This window comes from Bos indicus, chromosome 7, assembly GCF_029378745.1.
Source record: "Bos indicus isolate NIAB-ARS_2022 breed Sahiwal x Tharparkar chromosome 7, NIAB-ARS_B.indTharparkar_mat_pri_1.0, whole genome shotgun sequence".
Taxonomy (NCBI): Eukaryota; Metazoa; Chordata; class Mammalia; order Artiodactyla; family Bovidae; genus Bos; species Bos indicus.
In genome coordinates, this window is record NC_091766.1 from 9,898,092 (window position 1) to 9,923,972 (window position 25,881).

Consider the following 25,881-nt stretch of genomic DNA (forward strand, 5'->3'; position numbering starts at 1 on the left):
ACTTTGACACTTTTCTTTCTTCCTAAAAGAGCTATCTCAATCACTTTTAGGTGTGACTCAACTACCTGTGCTTAGCATATTACCCTAAACCATGCAGCATGGTTTAATTCAGAAATGTTTAATTTTTAGCTAATTCATTAACATGTAATTACATACAGTAAACTGCACATTTTTAAAATATACAGTTTTTTTATTTCAAAAATTAAGAGTATATTACATGGTTCCATTTGTGAATAATTTAAAAAGGTGCACACATCAATATAGTATACTAACGCATATATATGGAATTTAGAAAGATGGTAACAATAACCCGGTGTACGAGACAGCAAAAGAGACACTGATGTATAGAACAGTCTTATGGACTCTGTGGGAGAAGGAGAGGGTGGGAAGATTTGGGAGAATGGCAATGAAACATGTAAAATATCATGTAGGAAACGAGTTGCCAGTCCAGGTTTGATGCACGATGCTGGATGCTTGGGGCTGGGGCACTGGGACGGCCCAGAGGGATGGTATGGGGAGGGAGGAGGGAGGAGGGTTCGGGATGGGGAACACATGTATACCTGTGGTGGATTCATTTTGATATTTGGCAAAACTAATACAATTATGTAAAGTTTAAAAATAAAATAAAATTAGAAAAAATAAAAAATAAAAAGGTGCACAATAAGTTTTAATTTCTTTGTAATGTTGTTAACAATATAATTGCCCTGAGTCTCAGTTTTCATTTCATAAGGAAATATGAGATGATAAATTCTAGCTTCACTTGGATGTTGTGAGGTATGGATGCTGCAATGCATAGAAATATTTGCTGAGTCCACAAACCATGTTCAAGGTTAGGAGTACATATATGTTTATATGTGCCTTCATCTGTATCCACCAGTCTCTGAAATAAACCCACTCACACATATATATATATATATATTGCACACAGTCTCATTAGTAATCTCACCCATTGTGTTGAAGGAAAACTTGAGAGAAAGTTGGAAGGATAGAGTAAGAAAAAAAAAAAAGAATGCTGGAATTAACACAAACTAGAAAGAATGTAGAAATGTTAACACAAAGATTTAAAGTAGGATATTAATTTCAATAATGAGGTACTTTTTCTATCTTAAATTTCAAAGGCCTCAAAATCAGAGCCACATTTACATTTAGATAAATAAAAATTCTCTGTATAAATTAATGGGAAAAACATCTTTAAATTGACTCTGATTTCCTCCTATATATGGTAGGAGTTCAACACAAAATGCCCTATTTAAGAGAAGCTTATTGTGTGAATTGAAAATCTTTAGCTCAGGTCCTAGAAACAGTAGATGATTGAACAAATATATTTTAGATTCCTATTGATGAAAGTGAAAGTGGAGAGTGAAAAAGTTGGCTTAAAGCTCAACATTCAGAAAATGAAGATCATGGCATCTGGTCCCATCACTTCATGGGAAATAGATGGGGAAACAGTGGAAACTGTGTCAGACTTTATTTTTCTGGGCTCCAAAATCATGGCAGATGGTGATTGCAGCCATGAAATTAAAAGATGCTTACTCTTTGGAAGGAAAGTTATGACCGACCTAGGTAGCATATTCACAAGCAGAGACATTACTTTGCCAACAAAGGTCCGTCTAGTCAAGGCTATGGTTTTTCCTGTGGTCATGTATGGATGTGAAAGTTGGACTGTGAAGGCTGAGCACCGAAAAATTGATGGTTTTGAACTGTGGTGTTGGAGAAGACTCTTGAGAGTCCCTTGGACTACAAGGAGATCCAACCAGTCCATTCTGAAGATCAGCCCTGGGATTTCTTTGGAAGGAATGATGCTAAAGCTGAAACTCCAGTACTTTGGCCACCTCATGCGAAGAGTTGACTCATTGGAAAAGACTCTGATGCTGGGAGGCATTGGGGGCAGGAGGAGAAGGGGACGACAGAGGATGAGATGGCTGGATGGCATCACTAACTCGATGGCTGTGAGTTTCAGTGAACTCTGGGAGTTGGTGATGGACAGGGAGGCCTGGCGTGCTGCGATTCATGGGGTCACAAAGAGTTGGACATGACTGAGCGACTGATCTGATCTGATCTGATCTGTTTGCTCCAATAACAAATTACCATACCAGTAGGTAAAAAAGTACCTGTCATAAAATTATGTAAGGTCAGAGGCCTGAAGTCTAATTGAGCAAAAATTTAGATATCTACAAGGCTGTGATCCTTAAGGATATCCAGAACAGGTTGCATTCAATTTCCTGTTTTACTTCTAGTGGCTACCACCATTCCATAGTTCACGGTCCTTCCTCCATATTCAAATCCAGGTGTATGGCATTTTAACTCCCTCTCTAATTCCAATTCTTCCCCTCTCTTGAATGGTTAGAAAAATCATCATAATTGTATAAGTTTGACCTGGATATCTGTGCTAATATTCTTTTTTGTGTGTGTGATGCTTTCTTTTTTTTTCAGTGTTTTATTTATTATTATTATTATTTTAATTTAAATTTATTTATTTTAATTAGAGGCTAATTACTTTAAAATATTGTATTGGTTTTGCCATACATCAACATGAAATGGAATATTACTTGGCCATTAAAAAGAATACATTTGAATCAATTCTAATGAGGTGGATGAAACTGGAGCCAATTATACAGAGTGAAGTGAGCCAGAAAGAAAAACACCAATACAGTATACTAACGCATATATATGGAATTTAGAAAGATGGTAACGATAACCCTGTATGTGAGACAGCAAAAGAGACACAAATGTATAGAACAGTCTTTTGGACTCTGTGGGAGAGGGAGCAGGGGATAATTTGGGAGAATGGCATTGGAACATGTATAATATCATATAAGAAATGAATTGCCAGTCCAGGTTTGATGCAGGATACAGGAAGCTTGTGGCTGGTGTACTGGGGTGTGCTAATATTCTTATATCAAGATAAATGATCAGCAACCTTATTTCCTCTGCTATTGTAATTAAACTAGTTATGTAAACTAGGCTATTCCAAAGTTCTTGAGATTTTTCTGTAGAAATCTTTTGGAGGATCTTATTGTGACTACTGCAAAATATTATCCTAATAGAAATTATTTGATGTCACTTTGGTGGCTCAGAGGTTAAAGTGTCTGCCTGCAATGCGGGAGACCTGGGTTTGATCCCTGGGTTGGGAAGATCCCCTGGAGAAGGAAATGGCAACCCACTCCAGTATTCTTGCCTGGAGAAACCCATGGACAGAGGAGCCTGCTGGGCTACAGTCCATGGGGTCGCAAAGAGTTGGACACGACTGAGTGACTTAACTAATACTTTTATAAAAAATCAAACACAAATTTATCACAACCTAACAGGTGACCAAAAATCTTTTCTTTCAAAATTAAGAAAGATTGGAGGATTCTGGGTGAAGGCCTAAAACTACTTACACCTGATCTAACACAGACCACTTTCTTGCTACTCAAATTGTCATCCACAGGCCAGGACCTGTACTATCAAATAACACTTAGAGTCTTGTTAGAAACACAGGTCCCTGGGCCCCTGATCTGGCCTGCTGCTGCTGCTAAGTCGCTTCAGTAGTGTCCGACTCTGTTGGACCCCATAGACGGCAGCCCACCAGGCTCCCCCATCCCTGGGATTCTCCAGGCAAGAACACTGGAGTGGGTTGCCATTTCATTCTCCAGATCTGGCCTACTGAATAATAATTTACATTTGAAATACAATCCTTGGTAATTTGTAGAAGCAGTGGATTTAGAGAAGTGCTAGTCTAGAATAGGTTTCATCACTTTCTCAGTGTTGATACTTGGGAAGTATGATTACTTGCATTGGATGATGTCCTGTATGTCAGAAGAGTTCAGTAGGACCCCTTCAAATATTGCCAAATATCTTTAATTGCAAAATCACTCTTGGTTGAGAATCACTGCTCCAGTGTTTGAAAACTGGGAGCCTCCTGAGAGATTCCAATCAAGACTCCATCTCTTATTTGGTTTAAAATATTGAGCACTTCCCCAGTGGCTTAGATGGTAAGGTGTCTGCCTACAATGCCAGAGACCTGGATTCAATCCCTGGATTGGGAAGATCCCCTGGAGGAGGAAATGGCAACCCACTCCAGTACTCTTGCCTGGAAAATCCCATGGACAGAGGAGCCTGGTAGGCTACAGTCCATGGGGTCCCAAAGAGCTGGGCATGACTGAATCACTTCATTTTCACTTTTATTGAGCATAACATTAAAGCCTTCTGAGTATCATTAACATAATGGGGAATGAAGTGCATAAGGGGACTACATCATAAATGTAGTATGAGAACTACATTTATTTATGACTACATCATAAATAAATTTTTTTGCAATCACTATAATGTTCTAAGGTAGGTTATGGTATGTTGTTACTCTTGTTCACTCACTAAGTCGAGTGCTTGGTTTTCATATTAATTAGAAAGATCCTGACCAAGTTGTTCAATCCCACAGTCATGTCTGGCTCTTTGAGACCCCATGGACTGCAGCAACCCAGGCTTTCCTGTCCTTCATCATCTCCTGGAGCTTGCTCAAAGTCATGTCCATTGAGTCAGTGATGCCATCCAACCATCTTATCTTCTGTTGTTCCCTTTTCCTCCTGTCTTCAATCTTTCCCTTCTGCTTCTGTTAAGTCCATACCATTTCTGTCCTTTACTGAGCCCATCTTTGCACAAAATGTTCCCTCAATATCTCTACTTTTCTTGAAGAGATCTCTAGTCTTTCCTATTCTATTGTTGTCCTCTATTTCTTTGCATTGATCAATGAGGAAGGCTTTCTTATCTCTCCTTGCTATTCTTTGGAAATCTGCATTCAAATGGATATATCTTTCCTTTTCTGTTTTGCCTTTTGTGTCTCTTCATTTTTCAGCTATTTGTAAGGCCTCTTCAGACAACCATTTTGCCTTATTACATTTCCTTTTCTTGGGGATGGTTTTGATCACTACCTGGTGAACAATGTTATGAAGCTCCATCCATAGTTCTTCAGGCACTCTGTCTATCAGATCTAATCCCTTGAATCTATTTATCACTTTCATTGTGTAATCTTAAGGGATTTGATTTAGGTTGTACCTCAATGGTTTAGTGGTTTTCCCTACATTCTTGTATTTAAATCTGAATTTTACAATAAGGATTGCAAAAATAAATCCTGACCAAGGGATTTATGCAAATACATGCCTACTGCAGCATTACTTGGAATTTATATATCTCAGTATCTTTTCTATCTCTGGATATTCACATAAAAAAATGTTTTATGTGAAAATGGGCACACTAAAGAGCTTTAATTATTACTAATTATAATACTTGCAATTATTTTATTACCAATGATGTTATATATATATTTCCATTTTTTAGTCATTTACTTTCTTGATAAAATATATTGTCTGTGAGAGTCTTTTGTTTTGTATGTTCTGGTTGGATTGGTTGGATTCCCATGTTTGATCCTACTTTTCAACAAAAATTTGATGTTTCATTTATTCACAATTTTTTTTCCTTTTTTTAAAATTTGGTTCTATTATTTATTTATTTATTTTATTTTTTACTTTACAATATTGTATTTGTTTTGCCATACATCAGCATCTACCATGGGTGTACACGTGTTCCCCATCCTGAACCCCACTCCCACCTCCCTCTCCATACCATCCCTCTGGGTCATCCCAGTGCACCAGCCCCAATCCTCCTGCATCCTGCATCAAATCTGGACTGGCGATTCGTTTCCTGTATATTATACATGTTTCAATGCCATTCTCCTAAATCATCCCCCGCCTCCCTCTCCCACAAAGTCCAAAAGACTGTTGTATACATCTGTGTCTCCCTTGCTGTCCCGCATACAGGCTTGTCATTACCATCTTTCTAAATTCCATATATATGCGTTAGTTTACTGTATTGGTGTTTTTCTTTCTGGCTTACTTCAGTATGTATAATAGGCTCCAGTTTCATCCACTGCATTAAAACTGATTCAAATGTATTCTTTTTAATAGCTGAGTAATACTCCATTATGTATATGTACCACAGCCTTCTTATCCATTCATCTGCTGATGGACGTCTAGGTCGCTTCCATGTCCTGGCTATTATACACAGTGCTGCGATGAACAATGGGGTACACGTGTCTATTTCAGTTCTGGTTTCGTCATTGTGTATGCCCAGCAGTGGGATTGCTGGGTCATATGGCAGTTCTATTTCCAGTTTTTTAAGGAATCTCCACATTGTTATCCATAGTGGCTGTACTAGTTTGCATTCCCACCAACAGTGTAAGAGGGTTCCCTTTTCTCCACATCCTCTCCAGCATTTATTGCTTGTAGACTTTTGAATCACAGCCATTCTGACTGGTGTGAAATGGGACCTCATCAGATCAGATCAGTCACTCAGTCATGTCCGACTCTTTGTGACCCCATGAATCGCAGCACGCCAGGCCTCCCTGTCCATCACCAACTCCCAGAGTTCACTCAGACTCATGTCCATCGAGTCAGTGATGCCATCCAGCCATCTCATCCTCTGTTGTCCCCTTCTCCTCTTGCCCCCAATCCCTCCCAGCATCAGAGTCTTTTCCAATGAGTCCACTCTTCGCATGAGGTGGTCAAAGTACTGGAGTTTCAGCTTTAGCATCATTCCTTCCAAAGAAATCCCAGGGCTGATCTCCTTCAGAATGGACTGGTTGGATCTCCTTGTAGTCCAAGGGACTCTCAAGAGTCTTCTACAACACCACAGTTCAAAACCATCAATTTTTCGGTGCTCAGCCTTCTTCACAGTCCAACTCTCACATCCATACATGACCACAGGAAAAACCATATCCTTGACTAGATGAACCTTTGTTGGCAAAGTAATGTCTCTGCTTTTGAATATGCTATCTAGATTGGTCATAACTTTCCTTCCAAGGAGTAAGCGTCTTTTAATTTCATGGCTGCAATCACCATCTGCAGTGATTTTGGAGGCCAGAAAAATAAAGTCTGACACAGTTTCCACTGTTTCCCCATCTAGTTCCCATGAAGTGATGGGACCGGTTGCCATGATCTTCGTTTTCCGAATGTTGAGCTTTAATCCAACATTTTCACTCTCCTCTTTAAATTTCATCAAGAGGCTTTTGAGTTCCTCTTCACTTTCTGCCATAAGGGTGGTGTCATCTGCATATCTGAGGTTACTGATATTTCTCCCAGCAATCTTGATTCCAGCTTGTGTTTCTTCCAGTCCAGCATTTCTCATGTTATGGTACCTCATATTGGTTTTGATTTGCATTACTCTGATAATGAGTGATGTTGAGCATCTTTTCATGTGCTTGTTAGCCATCTGTATGTCTTCTTTGGAGAAATGTCTATTCAGTTCTTTAACCCATTTTTTTATTGGGTCGTTTGCTTTTCTGGAATTGAGCTGCAGGTGTTGCTTGTATATTTTTGAGATTAGTTGGTTGTCAGTTGCGTCATTTGCTATTATTTTCTCCCATTCTGAAGGCTGTCTTTTCACCTCACTTATAGTTTCTTTTGTGGTGCAGAAGCTTTTAATTTTAATTAGATCCCATTTTTTTATTTTTGCTTTCAACACATTAAAAAGATCATACACCGTGACCAAGTGGGCTTTATCCCAGGGATGTAAGGATTCTTGAATATCCACAAATCAATCAATGTAATATACCACATTAACAAATTGAAAAATAAAAGCCATATGATTATCTCAATAGGTGCAGAGAAAGCCTTTGATAAAATTCAACATCCATTTATGATTAAAAACTCTCCAGAAAGCAGGAATAGAAGGAACATATCTCAACATAATAAAAACTATATATGACAAAACTGCAGCAAACATTATCCTCAATGGTGTTCCTAAAGTCAGGAACAAAACAAGGGTGCCGACTCTCACCACTACCATTCACAAAATTATTGCATGCAATTTTATTATTTTAAGTATGTAGATATATTAGAATGTTTGATAACATATACTCAGTCATATGTTGTTCTTTATATTACTCAGTTCAGCTAAGTCACTCAGTCGTGTCCAACTCTTTGCAACCCCATGGACTGCAGCAACCCAGGCATCCCTGTCGATCATCAGCTCCAGGAGCTTGCTCAAACTCATGTCCATTGAGTTGGTGATGCCATCCAACCACCTCATCTTCTGTCATCCTCTTCTCCACCTGTTTTCAATCTTTCCCAGCTTTTCTAAGGACTCAGTTCCTTGCATCAGCTGGCCAAAGTATTGGAGTTTCATTTTCAACATCAGTCCTTCCAATGAATATTCAGGATTGATTTCCTTTAGGATTGACTGGTTTGATATCCTTGCAGTCCAAGGGACTCTCAAGAGTCTACTTTAATACCACAGTTCAAAAGCATCAATTCTTCAGCGCTCAGCCTTCTTTATAATTCAAATCTCACATCTATACCTGACTACTCAAAAACCCATAGCTTTGACTATGTGGATCTTTGTCAGCAAAGTAATGTCTCTGATTTTTAATATGCTGTCTAGGTTGCTCAGTTTTTCTCCCAAAGGGCAAGTGTCTTTCATTTTCATGACTGCAGTCACCATCTGCAGTGATTTTGGAGTCCAAGAAAATAAAGTTTGTCACTGTTTCCATTGTTTCCCCATCTATTTGCAAAGAAGTGATGAGATTGGATGCCATTTTTTGAATGTTGAGTTTTAAACCCGCTTTTTCACTCTCTTTCACTTTCATCAAGAGGCTCTTTAGTTCTATATCACTCAGTTATATGGTTGTTTTTCCATTGCTTTTCTACTTTTTAGCTTTTTTTTTTTTTAACTGCAATAATTGAACTGTCACTTTAATACTTGTCACTTGCAAATCCTTGTTATAAACAAAAACAAGAGTGAATGTTCTCTTGCATAGTGTGAATAAATAAACTTTTATACATTTATATACATGGAAATCTGTTATTGGAAATGGAAATACATGGAAATACTCGTTATTGCTCTTATCAGCCTTTCTTGATTAAACATATTTCTAAAAGTTGTATCACTTTTGGTGAGCACTTGGAAAGCATTCTTCTTTACCATTTGAAAATGTCAACTTCATCTTTCATATGCATATTTGAATCCAAATATATTAAAATGAGAACAAATTGTAACTTGAGTACTCCTTTATTCTAACATTTTAAAATCCTTTAAGATATTTTATTTCTAAGTCTTTGGGAATTTAAGTTGAAATAGTAGCTCATGTTGGTATCATTAAATTGTTAATATTTTATGTCCTTATATAAGTTAATTGTAGATTTTTGTTCAATATTGTTGCATTCAGTTATCTTGAAATCACTATGAAAAGTGAAAGTGTTAGGCAACGAAAGTTGCCTAGTCGTATCTTACTTTTCGGGATTCCAGGGACTGTAATCCATCAGGCTCCTCTGTCCATGGAATTCTCCAAACAAGAATACTGGAGTGGGTAGCCATTCCCTCTCCAAGGGATCTTCCTGACCCAGGAATTGAATCTGGGTCTCCTGTATTGCAGGTGGATTCTTTACTGGCTGAGCCAGCTGGAAAGCCCAATGTGCATCTCTACTGTACCTGATTCTTGATTCATTCAACAAATAATTGAACATCTACTATGTGCCACTGTTTCTAGGAACATTGAGTATTACATTCAGTTAAAAGTCATCAGTGGCCACAGGAATGGAAAAGGTCAGTTTTCCAACCCCCAAAAGGGACAATACCAAAGAATTTTCAACTTACCCCATGATTGCACTCATTTCACACTCCAGCAAAGTAATAATCAAAATTCTCAAAGCCAGGCTTCAACAGTACATGAACCGTGAACTTCCAGAAGTTCAAGCTGGATTTTGAAAAAGCAGAGGAAAAAGAGATCAAATTGCCAAAATCCGCTGGATCATAGAAAAAGCAAGAGAGTTCCAGAAAACATCTACTTCTGCTTTATTGATTACACCAAAGCCTTTGACTGTGTCAATAACAACAAACAATGTAAAATTCTTCAAGAGATGGGAATACCAGACCATAGACCATCTGACTTATATCTTGAGAAATCTGTATGCAGGTCAAGAAGCAACAGTTAGAACTGGACATGGAAGAAGAGAGTGGTTCCAAATTGGGAAAGAATTATGTCAAGGCTGTGTATTGTCACCCTGCTTATTTAACTTATATTCAGATTACATCATGCAAAATGCCAGACTGGATGAAGCACAAGCTGGAATCAAGATTGCTGGGAGGAATATCAATAACCTCAGATATGCAGAGCACCACCCTTATGGCAGATAGTGAAGAGGAACTAAAGACCTTCTTGATGAAGGTGAAAGAGGAGAGTGAAAAAACTGGTTTAAAACTCAACAGTTTAAAAATAAAATAAAAGTAAAAACAAAACAAAACAAACAAACAAACAAACAAAAAACAACACACTGGTTTAGAGAGAGCCTTCAGAAAGCAGCTAATCTCTTTCCTGAGGGGAGGGAGAAATTAACAGAATCATCCTTCTCAGGTTAACTGGAATTAAAATCAAAACTGTACAAGCCAGTAGCTTCTTGGCCAGAATGGAGGAGCTACCTCACGGGTCTGAAAGTACATTAGAGGGGAGCTAAATACTTCAGGGGTATCCATTTAGAAGGTACTCTGATGAGAAGGATACAAAGGAGAAAGAATCATTAGATATACTCAAATCTAATAATTTACATTGGAATTATAACTGTATAATGTTTTTATACTGTTTTATGCAAAATGTAAATTTTCATGTTTGAAATAAATTGAATGTTTAATGTCAAAAAAAAAAAAAAAAAAAAAAGTAACTATGATCATGGCATCCGGTCCCATCACTTCATGGCAAATAAATGGAGCAACAGTTGGAACACTAAGAGACTTTATTTTTGGGGACTCCAAAATCACTGCATATGGTGAATGCAGCCATGAAATAAAAAGACCTTTGCTCCTTGGCAGAAAAGCTATGAGCATTCTATACAACATATTAAAAAGCAGAGACATTACTTTGCCAAAAAAGGTCCATCTAGTCAAAGCTCTAGTTTTTCCAGTAGTCATTTATGGATGTGAGAGTGGGACTATAACGAAGGCTGAGTGCTGAAGAATTGATGCTTTTGAACTGTGGTGTTGGAGTAGACTCTTGAGAGTCCCTTGGACTGTAAGGAGATCAAACCAATCCATCCTAAAGAAAATCAGTCTTGAATATTCATTGGAAGGACTGATGCTGAAGCTCCAATACTACAGCCACCTGGTGCAAAGAACTGACTCCTTAGAAAAGACCCTGATGCTGGGAAAGATTGAAGGCAGGAGAAGGGGACGACAGTGGATGAAGTGATTGGATGGCATTGCTGGCTTGATGGACATGAGTTTGAGCGAGCTCCAGAAGTTGGTGATGGACAGGGAAGCCAGGGTTGCTGCAGTCCATGGGGTTGCAAAGAGTCAGATACTACTGAGTGACTGAACTGAAGTGCATGTCTACTCTTTTGCCAATTTTATTGCTAATCTATGTCAGATCATTAAGTCAATACCATTTTTTTGTTTCTTTAAGTTATTTTTTCAATTGAAGTATAGTTGATATGGGCTTTCCTGGTGGTGCTATTGGAAAAGAACCCACTTTATAATGCAGGAGACATGAGATGTGGGTTTGATCTGTGAGTTGGGATGATCCCTTGGAGGAGGGCATAGCAACCCATTTCAGTATTCTTGCCTGGAGAATACATGGATAGAGGCCCCTGGCAAGTTACTGTCCATAGGGTTGCAAAAATTGGACACAACTGAAGTGACTTAGCACACACAAGGATCAAGTACAAGGAGATTAGACCTCTGGAAGGCAGCCAAGTTCATGGGAAGAGGGTAATAAAAACTAGATTCATCTTACTTCTAATTAACCTTCTGGGGAAAGAGACTCATCAGGAAAATTTTCCTATCTAGACCAGTGTCCCACAGGGAAGTGTTGTGCTCAGATGTGGGAGTAACAATGGAAACAGTGCCTAATGAACAGACATGGAGAGCTGTAAATTCTCCTTGGCTGCATCCCTCAGTCTATACAACCTTGAGCTGCACAGGGCATGGTTATTGGTTTTGGAGTCCTACATTTGAATAAGGATCAATGCTTCCCTCTTTCCTTCTGACCTGCCTGAGAACAGAGCTTCAGCCTGCATCATCAACCATCCACGGAGAAACATGGATATCCACACAGGGGCTTTCCTCCTGTCATCCCCATCCAGGTGAGTGTGAGAGTTCTATAGGTACTTCAAGGAAGTTTGAGAGAGAATACAAGTGGAAAACTTTTTTCTGAGGTCACTTGAGAGCCTAATCGGCCCACACCAGGGCTGAAATATTAGCCATGGTTGTTCATTAGATTGACTAATTAACTTATAATTCATTTATTTTATATGTTAAAATTTTTCCAGAAATGTCTGATGAAATCAGCAGCACAAGAATCAATGTTGACAATTAAGTGATGGGAATGGAAACCCAATTGGATGAGAATGAGGAAGCAATGAGGAGCATCAAGTGGTTCCAGTAAAATCAGAGCATATTAGAGGAGTTATACATTTAAGGAGAGTAAGAAAAGTGGGTTTGGAGGCATATGAAATGAAATATCCACATTTACAAAAAGACTTTTGAATTTGGGAAGTACTTGAATACCTTCCATTTTTATTAGAACAACCCACATCTATGGAATTATATACTGCCTTGCAACAGTGTTCTTGAGACAAACATTTCACAGTATCTTTCCTCAGGTTATATATTCACAGGAAAATATTGTGCTTAGAATGAAAACAGGGGTATGAAAATGAGTCTTACTTTGGAATTCTTAAATACCAAGAGGTAGGGAAGCAAGGGAAGCATTTGGAAGGTAGAAAGAAAAAACAAGCAAATTCACATCTCTGTGATACCTGCTAATTTAGTATGAGAAAGGAACTATGCTGAATTTTTACATGTATTGACTAAATTTGCCTTCCAACTTAGGAGGATAGATACCACTATCCCCACTATTTGAATTAGGTCATTAACATTTAGAATGGGTCTGTAGATCCACTACATTCAAATGGCTAATATGTGATAACAGTGAGTTTCAAAAGTCAGTTTTATGAATCAAAAGCTTTGTATTCAAGATCATTTACAAAAGTCTGTTACCATTTATCTTTTTTTTTATTTTTTTCAGTTTTATTTATTTATTTTCTTTACAATATTGTATTGGTTTTGTCATACATTGACATGAATCGCCATGGGCGTACATGTGTTCCCCATCCTGAACCCCCCCTCCCACCTCCTTCCCCATCCCATCCCTCTGGGTCATCCCTGTGCACCAGCCTAGAGAATTTATCTTTTAAAATCCTCATCTATAATTGTGTATTGTCTATTTTCTGTTGTCAGTTGTGGGTTTATTCCCTTGGAAGTGTTAGTTGCTCAGTTGTGTCCAACTCTTTGTGAACCCATGGACTGTAGCCCGCCAGGCTCCTCTATCCATGGGTTTCTCCAAGCAAGAATACTGGAGTAGGTTGCCACTTCCTACTCCAGGGAATCTTGATGATCCAAGGATCAAACCTGGGTCTCCTGCATTTCAGGCAGATTCTTTACCATCTGAACCACCAAGGAAGCCTTATTCCCTTTGCTTACTTTCTACTGGAATGCTCCTGTTGTCCTAAAATGATTACTCCTTCCTGCTTTGATAAATTGCTCTAGAATATTTTATGAGATATTTTGAGTATCAAGGCAATATAACTGTCATTGGAAAGCTATCAGAATCAAGGAATCTTTCTCTTTTCCATGGTCTGTTAGGGACCAGCTGAGTTTATTAGATTTTGCTTTGAAAATGAAAGTATTCAATACAGGTTTGTAGGGGAGACCATGGTGTAAATCCCTGATGCCATCAGACTTGTCATAGAGGTTGAAATGTCTGCATAAGTGAGGTATACATACTCCAAGGCCTGTATCCTAGGACAAGGCAACCACCAAGGAATGTGACCCACAGGTAGACCTTATTTTCCTCCACAGGACTTTTCATTCTATCAGTTTTTTGAACTCCTTTTTTTTTTTTTTTTTTTAATGCATGCATGCTTGTTCAATTGCTTCAGTCATGTCCAATGCTTTGCAAGTCCATGGACTGTAGCCCACCAGGCTCCTCAGTCCATGGGATTCTCCAGGCAAAAATACTGGGGTGGGTTGCCATGCGCTCCTCAAGGGGATCTTCCCAACCCAAGGATTAAACGTGTGTCTCTTGCATCTCCTGCACTTCAGGGGGATTATTTACTGCTGAACCACAGGGGAAGCCCAATACAGGGCACAAAGTAGTCACATTTAAATGGAATACAGTTCATAGGAAGCTTACCGTCTAGAACTTGGGTACTATTTCTACATTTTCTTGGGCAAAAACAACATAGTGTTGATGACTATCTTTCATCGCTGCTTTTGTAATTACTGTAGCCCAAAGTGAGAAGAGTCAGAGAGTTACAAGCCCAGTAAGACATGATGTGTGTAAGTGTGTGTGTTGTGTGTGTGTGTGTGTGTGTGTGTGTGTGTGTGTGTGTGTGTTGTGGGGAATGAGCAGTTCTCTGGAAAGTGATTCTTAAATTATCAACTCAAAAATGTTACCCTTAAAACACAGACACAATAATGTCAACCAGAAGATGCAAATAAAGGAGTCAATTCATTTTAATTCACAGTAATCAAAACAAATGTAAAAATGTGAAAGTAACAACATGTGGATGAAGTACTTCTTGTGTCTTGAAAGTTCAGCTGTAGCAGGAAAACCTTATTCCTTATCATCCTCTGATACTATTTCTCCTCACACTCACTCTTGCTTGTTTCCCTTGACACTTTTGCTGCTTTTTAAGTCTTGAATATTTGAAACAAGCCCTGCCCTCAGGTACTTTGCAGACTCTTTTCCCAATAGGGAACACTGGTTCCCCAGAGACTGATGTCTCTGCTTTGTCTTGCTTCGGGTCTCTGTTCAAATGTCTTTTTTTTTTTTTCTTTTTTGCATATCTTCCTGAACTCTCAGTAAAATGTAACATATCCATGCATGGATATTTTATTACATTTATACCTGCCTTTCCCCCCCCCCCCATATCATCTGTCACCACATGAGATGACATATATATATATATATATTTCATTTGCTAGCTCATATTCTTTCTTCATCATTGCATTGTTGGAAGTTTTGTTCTCAGCATCTCACACATTTACCCTAGAAGATGGTTGATACTCAACATGAATTTCTAGAATATGTGAAAGACATTTGATTTAAAACAGTATAATCATGACCTCTTGGGGAAACGGTTGAGTGTTAGACAGGAATTTCTAATCACAGATGACACAGTAGATTACTTAAAGATGATTAAATATTGTAATTCATAGCATTTTACTGTGTTAATGTGCACACATGTAGAAATTAATCATGCTATATTTTTCTTCCCTAGTAGTGATCACCACCACGTGGTACAAGGAAATGATACAGGGATGGCACAATTTATTCTTCTGGGATTATCAGAGGAACTAGAACTGCAGCCTATCATATTTGGACTTTTCCTCTCCATGTTTCTGATCACTGTGTTTGGGAATCTGCTCATCATTCTTGCCACAATCTCAGACTCCCACCTCCACACCCCCATGTACTTCTTCCTCTCCAACCTGTCCTTTGTAGACATCTGTTTCATCTCCACCACCATCCCAAAGATGCTGGTGAACATACAGACACAGAGCAAAGCCATTTCCTATGGAGGCTGCATCACCCAGATGCATTTTTACATACTATTAGTAGAGCTGGAGAACTTAATTCTAACTGTCATGTCCTATGACCGCTTCATAGCCATCTGTGACCCCCTGCATTACACAGTCATCATGAGCCCTATTCTCTGTGGACTGATGGTGCTCCTGTCCTGGATTATGAGTGCCCTGAATTCCTTGGTACAAAGCTTACTGGTACTGAGACTGTATTTCTGTACAGTCTTGGAAATCCCCCACTTTTTCTGTGACTTGAAAGAAGTACTCCGACTTGCCTGTTCTGACATCGTTCTTAATAATGCTGTGATGTATTTTGCAGTTGGGCTTTTCGGTGCTGTCCCCCTGGCTGGTATATGTTACTCGTACTCTAGGATAGTTTCCTCCATATGTAGAATCTCATCAGCTGAGGGGAAGTATAAAGCATTTTCCACCTGTGCATCTCACCTCTCTGTTGCTTCCTTATTTTATTTTACGGGTTTAGGATTGTATCTTAGCTCTACTGCTACCCACAACTCACACTCAAGTGCAATAGCCTCGGTGATGTACATTGTGGTCACACCCATGCTGAACCCTTTCATCTACAGTCTGAGAAATAAAGACATAAAGAGGGCTCTGAGAAGATTCTTTGGAGTGGCAGCTATGAAAGGGCCATTTGTCCTGGGGCTGAGGAAGTGCTGGTAATTGCAGTGCTCAAAGCATTAGAGTCAGAAATTGTGATTCTTGATCAGATTGTTGAAAGAGCATTTGTTCCTTTTATGAATTGCCTGGGTTTTGCACTCTTTGATTTAAATTCAGCATATAATTTAAGTAACTCAATTAAGCTTTCTTAATAGCTGATGCATGGACAATTTTCCATTTTTTTTTCTATATTTCTACTTTCCCTAAATTTTTCCCAAACATGGGTGAGAAATATTTGGAAACTTCCATTTATTTGGTAGGAAAAATTGGATTTCTTAAGGCCTTTGTCTTAAGAAATATCCATCTTCTCAAGTATTTAAAATAATTCTTCTCTACTCATGAGGAAAAAATGCCTTTGGCAGCTAAAGTAACTTATAGAATTCAACTGTAGAGTAAAGTCTGAAACCAGTGTTTTTATTTTGGCTCTGTAATTTTTCTGTATCACCAGTTTAACTGTCCTTCCTGATAATATCGACTTTATTCATGCCACTGAGTTTTAGAACTGGTCTTTTGGTGTCATACAATTATTCAGCCTGTGTCCCCAATATCTACCATGTGTTGTTGCTGTTGTTGTTTAGTCGCTAAATTGTGTTTGCCTCTTTTGCAATCCCATGGACTGTAGCCTGCCGGGCTTCTCTGTCCATGGGATTTTCCAGGCAAGAATACTGGAGTATCCCTCTTGAGCCTTCCTCCCACACCATACTACTCCTCTAGGTTGTCACAGAGCATCAAGTTGAGCTCCCTGTGTTATTCGTTTTTGGCTAAAAAAATTCTATGCTGCCTACAATTATGGCTTCTCTATCGCATATAAGTTAAGTAAGCAGGGTGACAATATACAGACTTGATGTACTCCTTCCCCAATTTGGAACCAATCCGTTGTTCCATGTCTGGTTCTGTTGCTTCTTGACATGCATACAGGTTTCTCAGGAGGCTACTAAAGTGGTCTGGTATTCCCATATTTTTAAGAATTTCCCACAGTTTGTTGCCATTCACACAGTCAAAGGCTTTAGCATAGTCAATAGAGCAGAAGTAGATGTTATTCTGGAACTCTCTTTTCTCTATGATCCAACAGATGTTGGCAATTTGATGTCTAGTTCCTCTACTTTCTCTAAATCCAGCTTGTGCATCTGGAAGTTTTCAGTTCATGCATTGTTAAAGCCTACCTTGGAGGATTTTGAGTATTATTGTGCTGGCATGTGAAATGAGTACAAATGTATGGCAGTTTGAAGATTCTTCTGCATTGCCTTTCTTTGGTATTGAAATGACAACTGACCTTTTCCAGTCATGTGGCCACTGCAGAGTTTTCTAATTCTGCTGGCATATTGAGTGCAGCACTATTGCAGCATCATATTTTAGGATTTGAAATAGCTCAGCTGGAATCCCATCACTTCTACAAGCTTTGTTCACAGTGATGCTTCCTAAGGTTCACTGGACTTCACACTCCAAGATGTCTGGCTCTAGGTTAGTGGTAATACCACTGTGGTTATCCAGATCATTAAGATCTTTTTTTTTGTATAGTCTTTTTGTGTATTCTTGACACTTCTTCTTAATATCTTCTGCTTTTGTTGGGTCCATAGCATTTCTTTCCTTTTTTGTACCCATCTTTGCATGAAATGTTCCCTTGTAATCTCTAATTTTTTTGAAGAGATCTCGAGTCTTTCCCGTTCTGTTGCTTTCCTCTGTTTCTTTGCATTGTTCATTTAGGAAGACTTTCTTTTCTTTCTTTCTTTTTTTAGTTGTGCTTTTAAATAGTTTATTTATTTATTAATTTATTTTTTTAGGAATTTTTCTACTTTATTTTTTCCCACATAAAATCAATTGAAAAAGAAGCAATTATCAAGATCATTTAAGTATCAGTTCAGTTGAGTTGCTCAGTAGCGTCTGACTCTTTGCAACCCCATGACTAAGCACACCAGACTTTCCTGTCCATCACCATCTCCCAGGGTTTGAACAAACTCATGTCCATCGAATCAGTGATGCCATCCAACCATCTCATCCTCTGTCAATCCCTTCTCCTCCTGCCTTCAATCCTTCCCAGCATCAGGGTCTTTTCAAATAAGTCAGCTCTTTGCATCAAGTGACCAAAGTATTGGAGCTACGGCTGCAGTATCAGTCCCTCCAATGAATATTCAGGACTGATTTCCTTTAGGATGGACTGGTTGGATCTCCTTACAGTCCAAGGGACTCTCAAGAGTCTTCTCCAACATTGCAGTTCAAAAGCATAAATTCTTCAGTGCTCAGCTTTCTTCATGGTCCAACTCTCATATCCATACATGACTAGTGGGAAAACCATAGTGTTTACTAGATGGAGCCTTGTTGGCAAAGTAATGTAGGAAGACATTCTTATCTCTCCTTGTTGAACTTGCATTCAAATGGGTGTAACTTTCCATTTTTCCTTGCATTTTGCTTCTCTATGAAAAGGCAAAAAATATGACACTGAAATAAACTCCCCAGGTTGGTAGGTGTCCAATATGCTACTGGAGAAGAAGGGAGAAATAGCTCCAGAAGGAATGAAGAACCTGAGCAAAAGTGGAAACAGCACCCAGTTGCACATGTGTTTGGTGGTGAAAGTAAAGTCTGATGCTGTAAAGAACAATATTACATCAGGTCAGTTCAGTCTCTCAGTCGTGTCTGACTTTTTGTGACCCCATGAATCTCAGCACACCAGGCCTCCCTGTCCATCACCATCTCCCAGAGTTCACTCAAACTCATTCCATTGAGTCGGTGATGCCATCCAGCCATCTCATCCTCTGTCTTCCCCTTTTCCTCCAGCCCCCAATCCCTCCCAGAATCAGAGTCCTTTCCAATGAGTCAACTTTTTGCATAAGGCGGCCAAAGTACTGGAATTTCAGCTTTAGCATCATTCCTTCCAAAGAAATCCCAGGGCTGATCTCCTTCAGAATGGACTGGTTGGATGTCCTTGCAGTCCAAGGGACTCTCAAGAGTCTTCTCCAACACCACAGTTCAAAAGCCTCAATTCTTCGGTGCTCAGCTTTCTTCAGAGTCCAAATTTCACATCCATATATGACCACTGGAAAAACCATAGCCTTGACTAGACGGACATTTGTTGGCAAAGTAATGTCTCTGCTTCTGAATATGCTATCCAGGTTGGTCATAACTTTACTTCCAAGGAGTAAGTGTCTTTTAATTTCATGGCTGCAGTCACCATCTGCAGTGGTTTTGGAGCCCCCTCAAATAAAGTCTGACACTGTTTCCCCATCTATTTCCCATGAAGTGATGGGACCAGATGCCATGATCTTCGTTATATGAATGTTGAGCTTTAATCCAACATTTTCACTCTCCTCTTTAAATTTCATCAAGAGGCTTTTGAGTTCCTCTTCACTTTCTGCCATAAGGGTGGTGTCATCTGCATATCTGAGGTTATTGATGTTTCTCCCAGCAATCTTGATTCCAGCTTGTGTTTCTTCCAGCCTGGCATTTCTCATGATGTACTACGCATAAAAGTTAAATAAACAGGGTGACAATATACAGCCTTGACGTTCCTATTTGGAACCAGTCTGTTGTTCCATGTCCAGTTCTAACTGTTGCTTCCTGACCTGCATATAGGCTTCTCAAGAGGCCAGTCAGGTGGTCTGGTATTCCTATCTCTTTCAGTATTTTCCACAGTTTATTGTGATCCACACAGTCAAAAGCTTTGACAGAGTCAATAAAGCAGAAATAGATGTTTTTCTGGAACTCTCTTGCTTTTTTGATTTATCCAGCAGATGTTGGCAATTTGATCTCTGGTTCCTCTGCCTCTTCTAAAACCAGTTTGATCATCTGGAAGTTCATGGTTCACGTATTGCTGAAGCCTGGCTTCAAGAATTTTGAGCATTACTTTACTAGCGTGTGAGATGAGTGCAATTGTGCAGTGGTCTGAGCATTCTTTGGCATTTTCTTTCTTTGGGATTGGAATGAAAACTGACCTTTTCCAGTCCTGTGGCCACTGCTGAGTTTTCCAAATTTGCTGGCATATTGAGTGCAGCACTTTCATAGCATCATCTTTCAGGATTTGAAATAGCTCAACTGTAATTCCATCACCTCCACTAGCTTTGTCCGTAGTGATGCTTTCTAAGGCCCACTTGATTTCACATTCCAGGATGTCTGGCTCTAGGTGAATGATCACACCATCATGATTATCTTGGGTATGAAGATCTTTTTTGTACAGCTCTTCTGTGTATTTTTGCCACCTCTTCTTAATATCATCTGCTTCTGTTAGGTCCGCACCATTCTGTCCTTTATTGAGCCCATCTTTGCATGAAATGTTCCCTTGGTATTTCTTATTTTCTTGAAGACATCTCTAATCTTTCCCATTCTGTTGTTTTCCTCTATTTCTTTGCATTGATCGCTGAAGAAGGCTTTCTTATCTCTCCTTGCTATTCTTTGGAACTCTGCATTAAGATGCCTATATCTTTCCTTTTCTCCTTTGCTTTTCACTTCTCTTCTTTTCACAGCTATTTGTAAGGCCTCCCCAGACAGCCATTTAGCTTTTTTGCATTTCTTTTCCCTGGGGATGGTCTTGATCACTGTCTCCTGTACAATGTCATGAACCTCAGTCCATAGTTCATCAGGCACTCTGTCTATCAAATCTAGTCCCTTAAATCTATTTCTCACTTCCACTGTATAATCATAAGGACTTTGATTTACGTCATACCTGAATGGTCTAGTGATTTTCCTTACTTTCTTCAATTTAAGTCTGAATTTGGCAATAAAGAGCTCATGATCTGAGCTACATTGTGCTCCTGGTCTTGTGTTTGCTGACTGTATATAGCTTCTCCATCTTTGGCTGCAAAGAATATGATCAATCTGATTTTGATGTTGACCATCTGGTGATGTCCATGTATAGAGTCTTCTCTTGTGTTGTTGGAAGAGGGTGTTTGCTATGACCAGTGGGTTCTCTTGGTAAAACCCTATTAGCCTTTGTACTGCTTCATTCCATATTCCAAGGCCAAATTTGCCTGTTACTCCAGGTGTTTCTTGACTTCCTACTTTTGTATTCCAGCCCCCTATAATGAAAAGGACATCTTTTTTGGGTGTTAGTTCTAAAAGGTCTTGTAGGTCTTCATAGAACCATTCAACTTCAGCTTCTTCAATATTACTGGTTGGGGCTTGACTTGGATTACTGTGATATTGAATGATTTGCCTTGGAAACGAACAGAGAGCCTTCTGTCGTTTTTGAGATTGCATCCAAGTACTGCATTTTGGACTCTCGTTGACCATGATGGCTACTCCACTTATTCTAAGGGATTCCTGCCCACAGTAGTGGGTATAATGCTCATCTGAGTTAAATTCACCCATTCCAGTACATTTTAGTTCGCTGATTCCTAGAATGTCGATGTTCACTGTTGCCATCTCCTGTTTGACCACTTCCAATTTGCCTTGATTCATGGACCTAACATTCCAGGTTCCTATGCAATATTGCTCTTTACAGCATCGGACCTTGCTTCTATCACCAGTCACATCCACAACTGGGTATCGTTTTTGCTTTGGCTCCATCCCTTCATTCTTTATGGAGTTATTTCTCCACTGATCTCCAGTAGCATATTAGGCACCTACTGACCTGGGGAGTTCCTCTTTCAGTATCCTATCATTTTGCCTTTTCATACTGTTCATGGGTTTCTCAAGGCAAGAATACTGAAGTGGTTTGCCATTCCCTTCTCCAGTGAACCACATTCTGTCACACCTCTCCACCATGACCCGCCCATCTTGGGTGGCCCCACATGGCATGGCTTGGTTTCCTTGAGTTAGACAAGGCTGTGGTCCGTGTGATTAGACTAACTAGTTTTCTGTGATTATGGTTTCAGTATGTCTGCCCTCTGATGCCCTCTTGCAACACCTACCATCTTACTTGGGTTTCTTTTACCTTGGACGTGGGGTATCTCTTTGTGGCTGTTCCAGCAAAGCCCAGCTGGTGCTCCTTACCTTGGATGAGGGGTATCTCCTCACTGCCACCCTTCCTGACCTTGAACATGGAGTAGCTCCTCTAGGCCCTCCTGAGCCCACACAGCCACTGCTCCTTGGAAGTGGGGTCGCTTAAATGGCTGCTTCCCCTGATCTTGGGTGTCAGGTAGCTCCTCCTGGCCTCTGCCCCTGGCCTTGGGTGGGCATAGCTCCTTTCGGCTACTCCTTTGCTGTCGCAGTCTGGCGCTCTCGGTCGCCGCCCCTGACCTCGGGTGCGGTAGCTCCTCTCCGCTGCGGCCTCTGACCTCAGACGTGGGGTAACTCCTCTCGGCCGTGCTTGTGCGCTGTCGCAGCTGCCTGTGCTTATTCCTATTGCAATATTGCATAGGAACCTGTAATGTTAGGTCCATGAATCAAGGTAAATTGGAAGTGATTAAACAGGAGATGACAAGAGTGAACATCAACATTTTAGGAATCAGTGAACTAAATGGGAATGGATGAATTTAATTCAGATGACCATTATATCTACTACTGTGGCAAATAGATGGGGAAACAATGGAATCAGTGAGAAACTTTATTTTGGGGGGCTCTAAAATCACTGCAGATTGTGACTGCATCCATGAAATTAAAAGACACTTGCTCCTTGGAAGAAAATTATGACAACCCTAGGCAGAATATTAAAAAGCAGAGACATTACTTTGCTGACAAAGGTCCATCTAGTCAAAGCTATGATTTTTCCAGTAGTCATGTATGGATGTGAGTTGGACTACACAGAAAGCTGGTCTCTGAAGAATTGATACTTTAGAACTGTGGTGTTAGAGAAGACTCTTGAGAGTCCTTGGACTGCAATGAGATCCAACCAGTCCATCCTAAAGGAAATCAATCCTGAATATTCATTGGAAGGACTGATGCTGAAGCTGAAAAATCCAATTCTTTGGCCACCTGATGAGAAGAACTGACTTATTGGAAAAGACCCTGATGCTGGGAAAGTTTGAAGGCAAGAGGAGAAGGGGACGACAGAGAATGAGATGGTTGGATGGCATCACTGACTCAATGGACATGAGTTTGAGTAAGCTCTGGGAGTTGGTGATGGACAGGAAAGCTTGGCATGCTGCAGTCCGTGTGGTCCCAAAGAATCAGACACAACTGAGCAACTGAACTGACAGTGGGCAAGAATCCCTTAAAAGAAATTGAGTAGCCCTTATAGTGAACAAAGAATCTGGAATGCAGTACTTGGGTACAATCTCAAAACACCACAATAATCTCTGTTCATTTTCAAGGCAAACCATTCAATATCAGAGTAACCCAAGTCTAAGCCCCACCCACTAATGCTGAAGAAACTGAAGTTGAATGATTCTATTAAGACCCTCAAGACCTTCTAGAACTAACATCAAAAAAAGATGTCCTTCTCATTACAGGGAACTGGAATGCAAAACACATGTATACCTGTGGCAGATTCATTTTGATATTTGGCAAAACTAATACAATTATGTAAAGTTTAAAAATAAAATTAGAAAAAAAAAAGTAGATAATCAAGAGATACCTGAGTAAGAGTTAAGTTTGACCCTGGAGTACAAAATGAAGCAGAGCAAAGGATAACCGAGTTTTGCCAAGAGAATGCACTGGCTATAGCAACACCCTCTTCCAACAACACAAGAGATGACTCTACACATGGACATCACCAGATGGTCAATATTGAAATCAGATTGATTACATTCTTTGCAACTGAAGATGAAGAAACTCTATACAATCAGCAAAACAACTTTGGGAGCTGACTGTGTTTTAGATCATGAACTCCTTATTAACAAATTCAGACAACTGGAAGAAAGTAGGGAAACCTACCAGGCCATTCAGGTAAGACCTAAATCAAATCCCTTACAATTATAAAGTAGTGAATGTGACAAAGATTCAAAGAATTAAATCTGATAGACAGAGTGCCTAAAGAACTATGGACTGAGGTTCATAACATTGTACAGGAGGCGGTGATCAAAACCATCCCCAAGGAAAAGAAATGCAAAAAGACAAAATGGTTGTCTGAGGAGGCCTTACAAATAGCTGAGGTTTTTATACTTATTTAAATACAAGACAGAAAATGGTCACACTTTAATGAAGCACCAAGTTCACATGTCCCAGGCAGGCCCACCAACTGGACTATGAATGTTATTTCTTTACTCTTTAGGGTAAAGATAATTTGATTGACAGCTTTATTCCTAGAGGGTTTTTTTTTTAATTTTTTTTTTTCCCCTAATTTTGGTGGTTAGGAATGAGAAGATGCTTCCTTGGTGGCTTAGACAGTAAAGACTATGCCTGCAATGCAGGACACCTGGGTTTGATCCCTGGGTTGGGAAGATCCACTGGAGAAGGCAGTGGCAGTGCATACCAGTATTCTTTCTGGAGAATCCCATGGACAGAGGAGCCTGGTGGGCTACAGCCCATGGGGTCACAAAGAGCCGGACACAGCTGAGTAACACTTTCACTTTCTTTTAGGGATGAGAAAAGCCTGGGTGTATTGTGCCCCTAACAGGACAAAATATGCTCTGTGTTGTGTGTTGTGTGTCTTGTGGCTGATGCAGTTCTGAGTGTTGACTACTTGAACCCACATACAGTAAAGTGACCTTTAAAAGACAGAAACCAGAATGTTAACCAACATATGAAGATAAGGAGAATCCTTGTGACTAGGATCCATACCTAGTCACAGGATGCCTTGAAATCAAAATTGATGATGAGTAATCAACAGAATTTAACAAAGGGACTCCTTGTGCCCTGAAGTCCCAGTTGTGGTAAGGAGTCCACTCTCTGACACTATCTGTCATCACTCTCCCTGTGCTCTTTGCTCACCACACTGGAAATATATTGAGCCTGGAATGTCTGAAATAAGAACCTTCCTCAGATCCTTTGCACTAACTTTTTTCCCTGCAGGGCACACACTTCCCCAGATAACTCTTTGTTTGCCAACTATTTTTCCTTAAGGTTTATGTACAAATATACCCCTGTTTTTCAGTCTTCCTGAACTTCCAATGAAAATAACAAAACCACCCACTCTCTCTTATGTTTGCTTTTGCTTGACATACAATTGTAATTGCAGCATTTTCAACATGTTACTGAAGTCCATTTATATAAAAATTAATCATAGTATTTTAAAATTTTAGTCTTTACCATCAAACATGTGACCAGGCAATGATACCCAATTTTCAGGATTTCTTCTGGGATTATCAAAGGAACCAGAACTGCAGCCCGTCATATTTGGGCTTTTCCTCTCCATGTACCTGATCACTGTGCTTGGAAACCTGCTTATCATCCTGGCTGTCAGCTCAGACTCCAACCTCCACATCCGCATATGCTTCTTCCTCTCCAACCTGTCCTTTGTAGACATCTGTTTCACCTCCACCACCATCCCAAATGTGCTATGGAACAACCAGACCCACAGCAAAGGTATCACCTATGAAGGCTACATCACCCAGATGTATTTTTCCATACTCTTTGGACAACTTTCTCCTGACTTTGATGGCCTATGTCCACTTCTTCACCATCTGTCACCCCCTGCACTACAATATCACCCCCAAGTCCCCAGCTCTGTGGACTGCTGATGCTGGTGTCCTGGATCTAAGTGTCCTAAATTCCTTGTTACAAAGTTTAATGATGTTGTGATTGTCCTTCTGTACATGGAAATATCCCACTTTTTCTGTGATCTCAATC

At 39.7% G+C, this 25,881-nt stretch overlaps 2 protein-coding genes across 2 annotated transcripts in view; both read left to right on the plus strand.

Annotated features, from left to right (window-relative positions):
• The window catches only part of LOC139184054 (adhesion G protein-coupled receptor E2-like), a 1,114,856-nt gene that overhangs the window by 407,942 nt on the left and 681,033 nt on the right, over positions 1-25,881 (plus strand). The window lies entirely within an intron of this gene.
• Positions 15,343-16,287, plus strand: LOC109560849 (olfactory receptor 7A10-like). Its single transcript, XM_070792157.1, has one exon. It carries the CDS (start codon positions 15,343-15,345, stop codon positions 16,285-16,287), a length of 945 nt encoding a protein of 314 aa, XP_070648258.1.

Excerpts from the sequence above, each read along its gene's own strand:
- LOC109560849 (XM_070792157.1), top strand. The coding sequence starts at position 15,343 with ATGGCACAATTTATTCTTCTGGGATTATCAGAGGAACTAGAACTGCAG.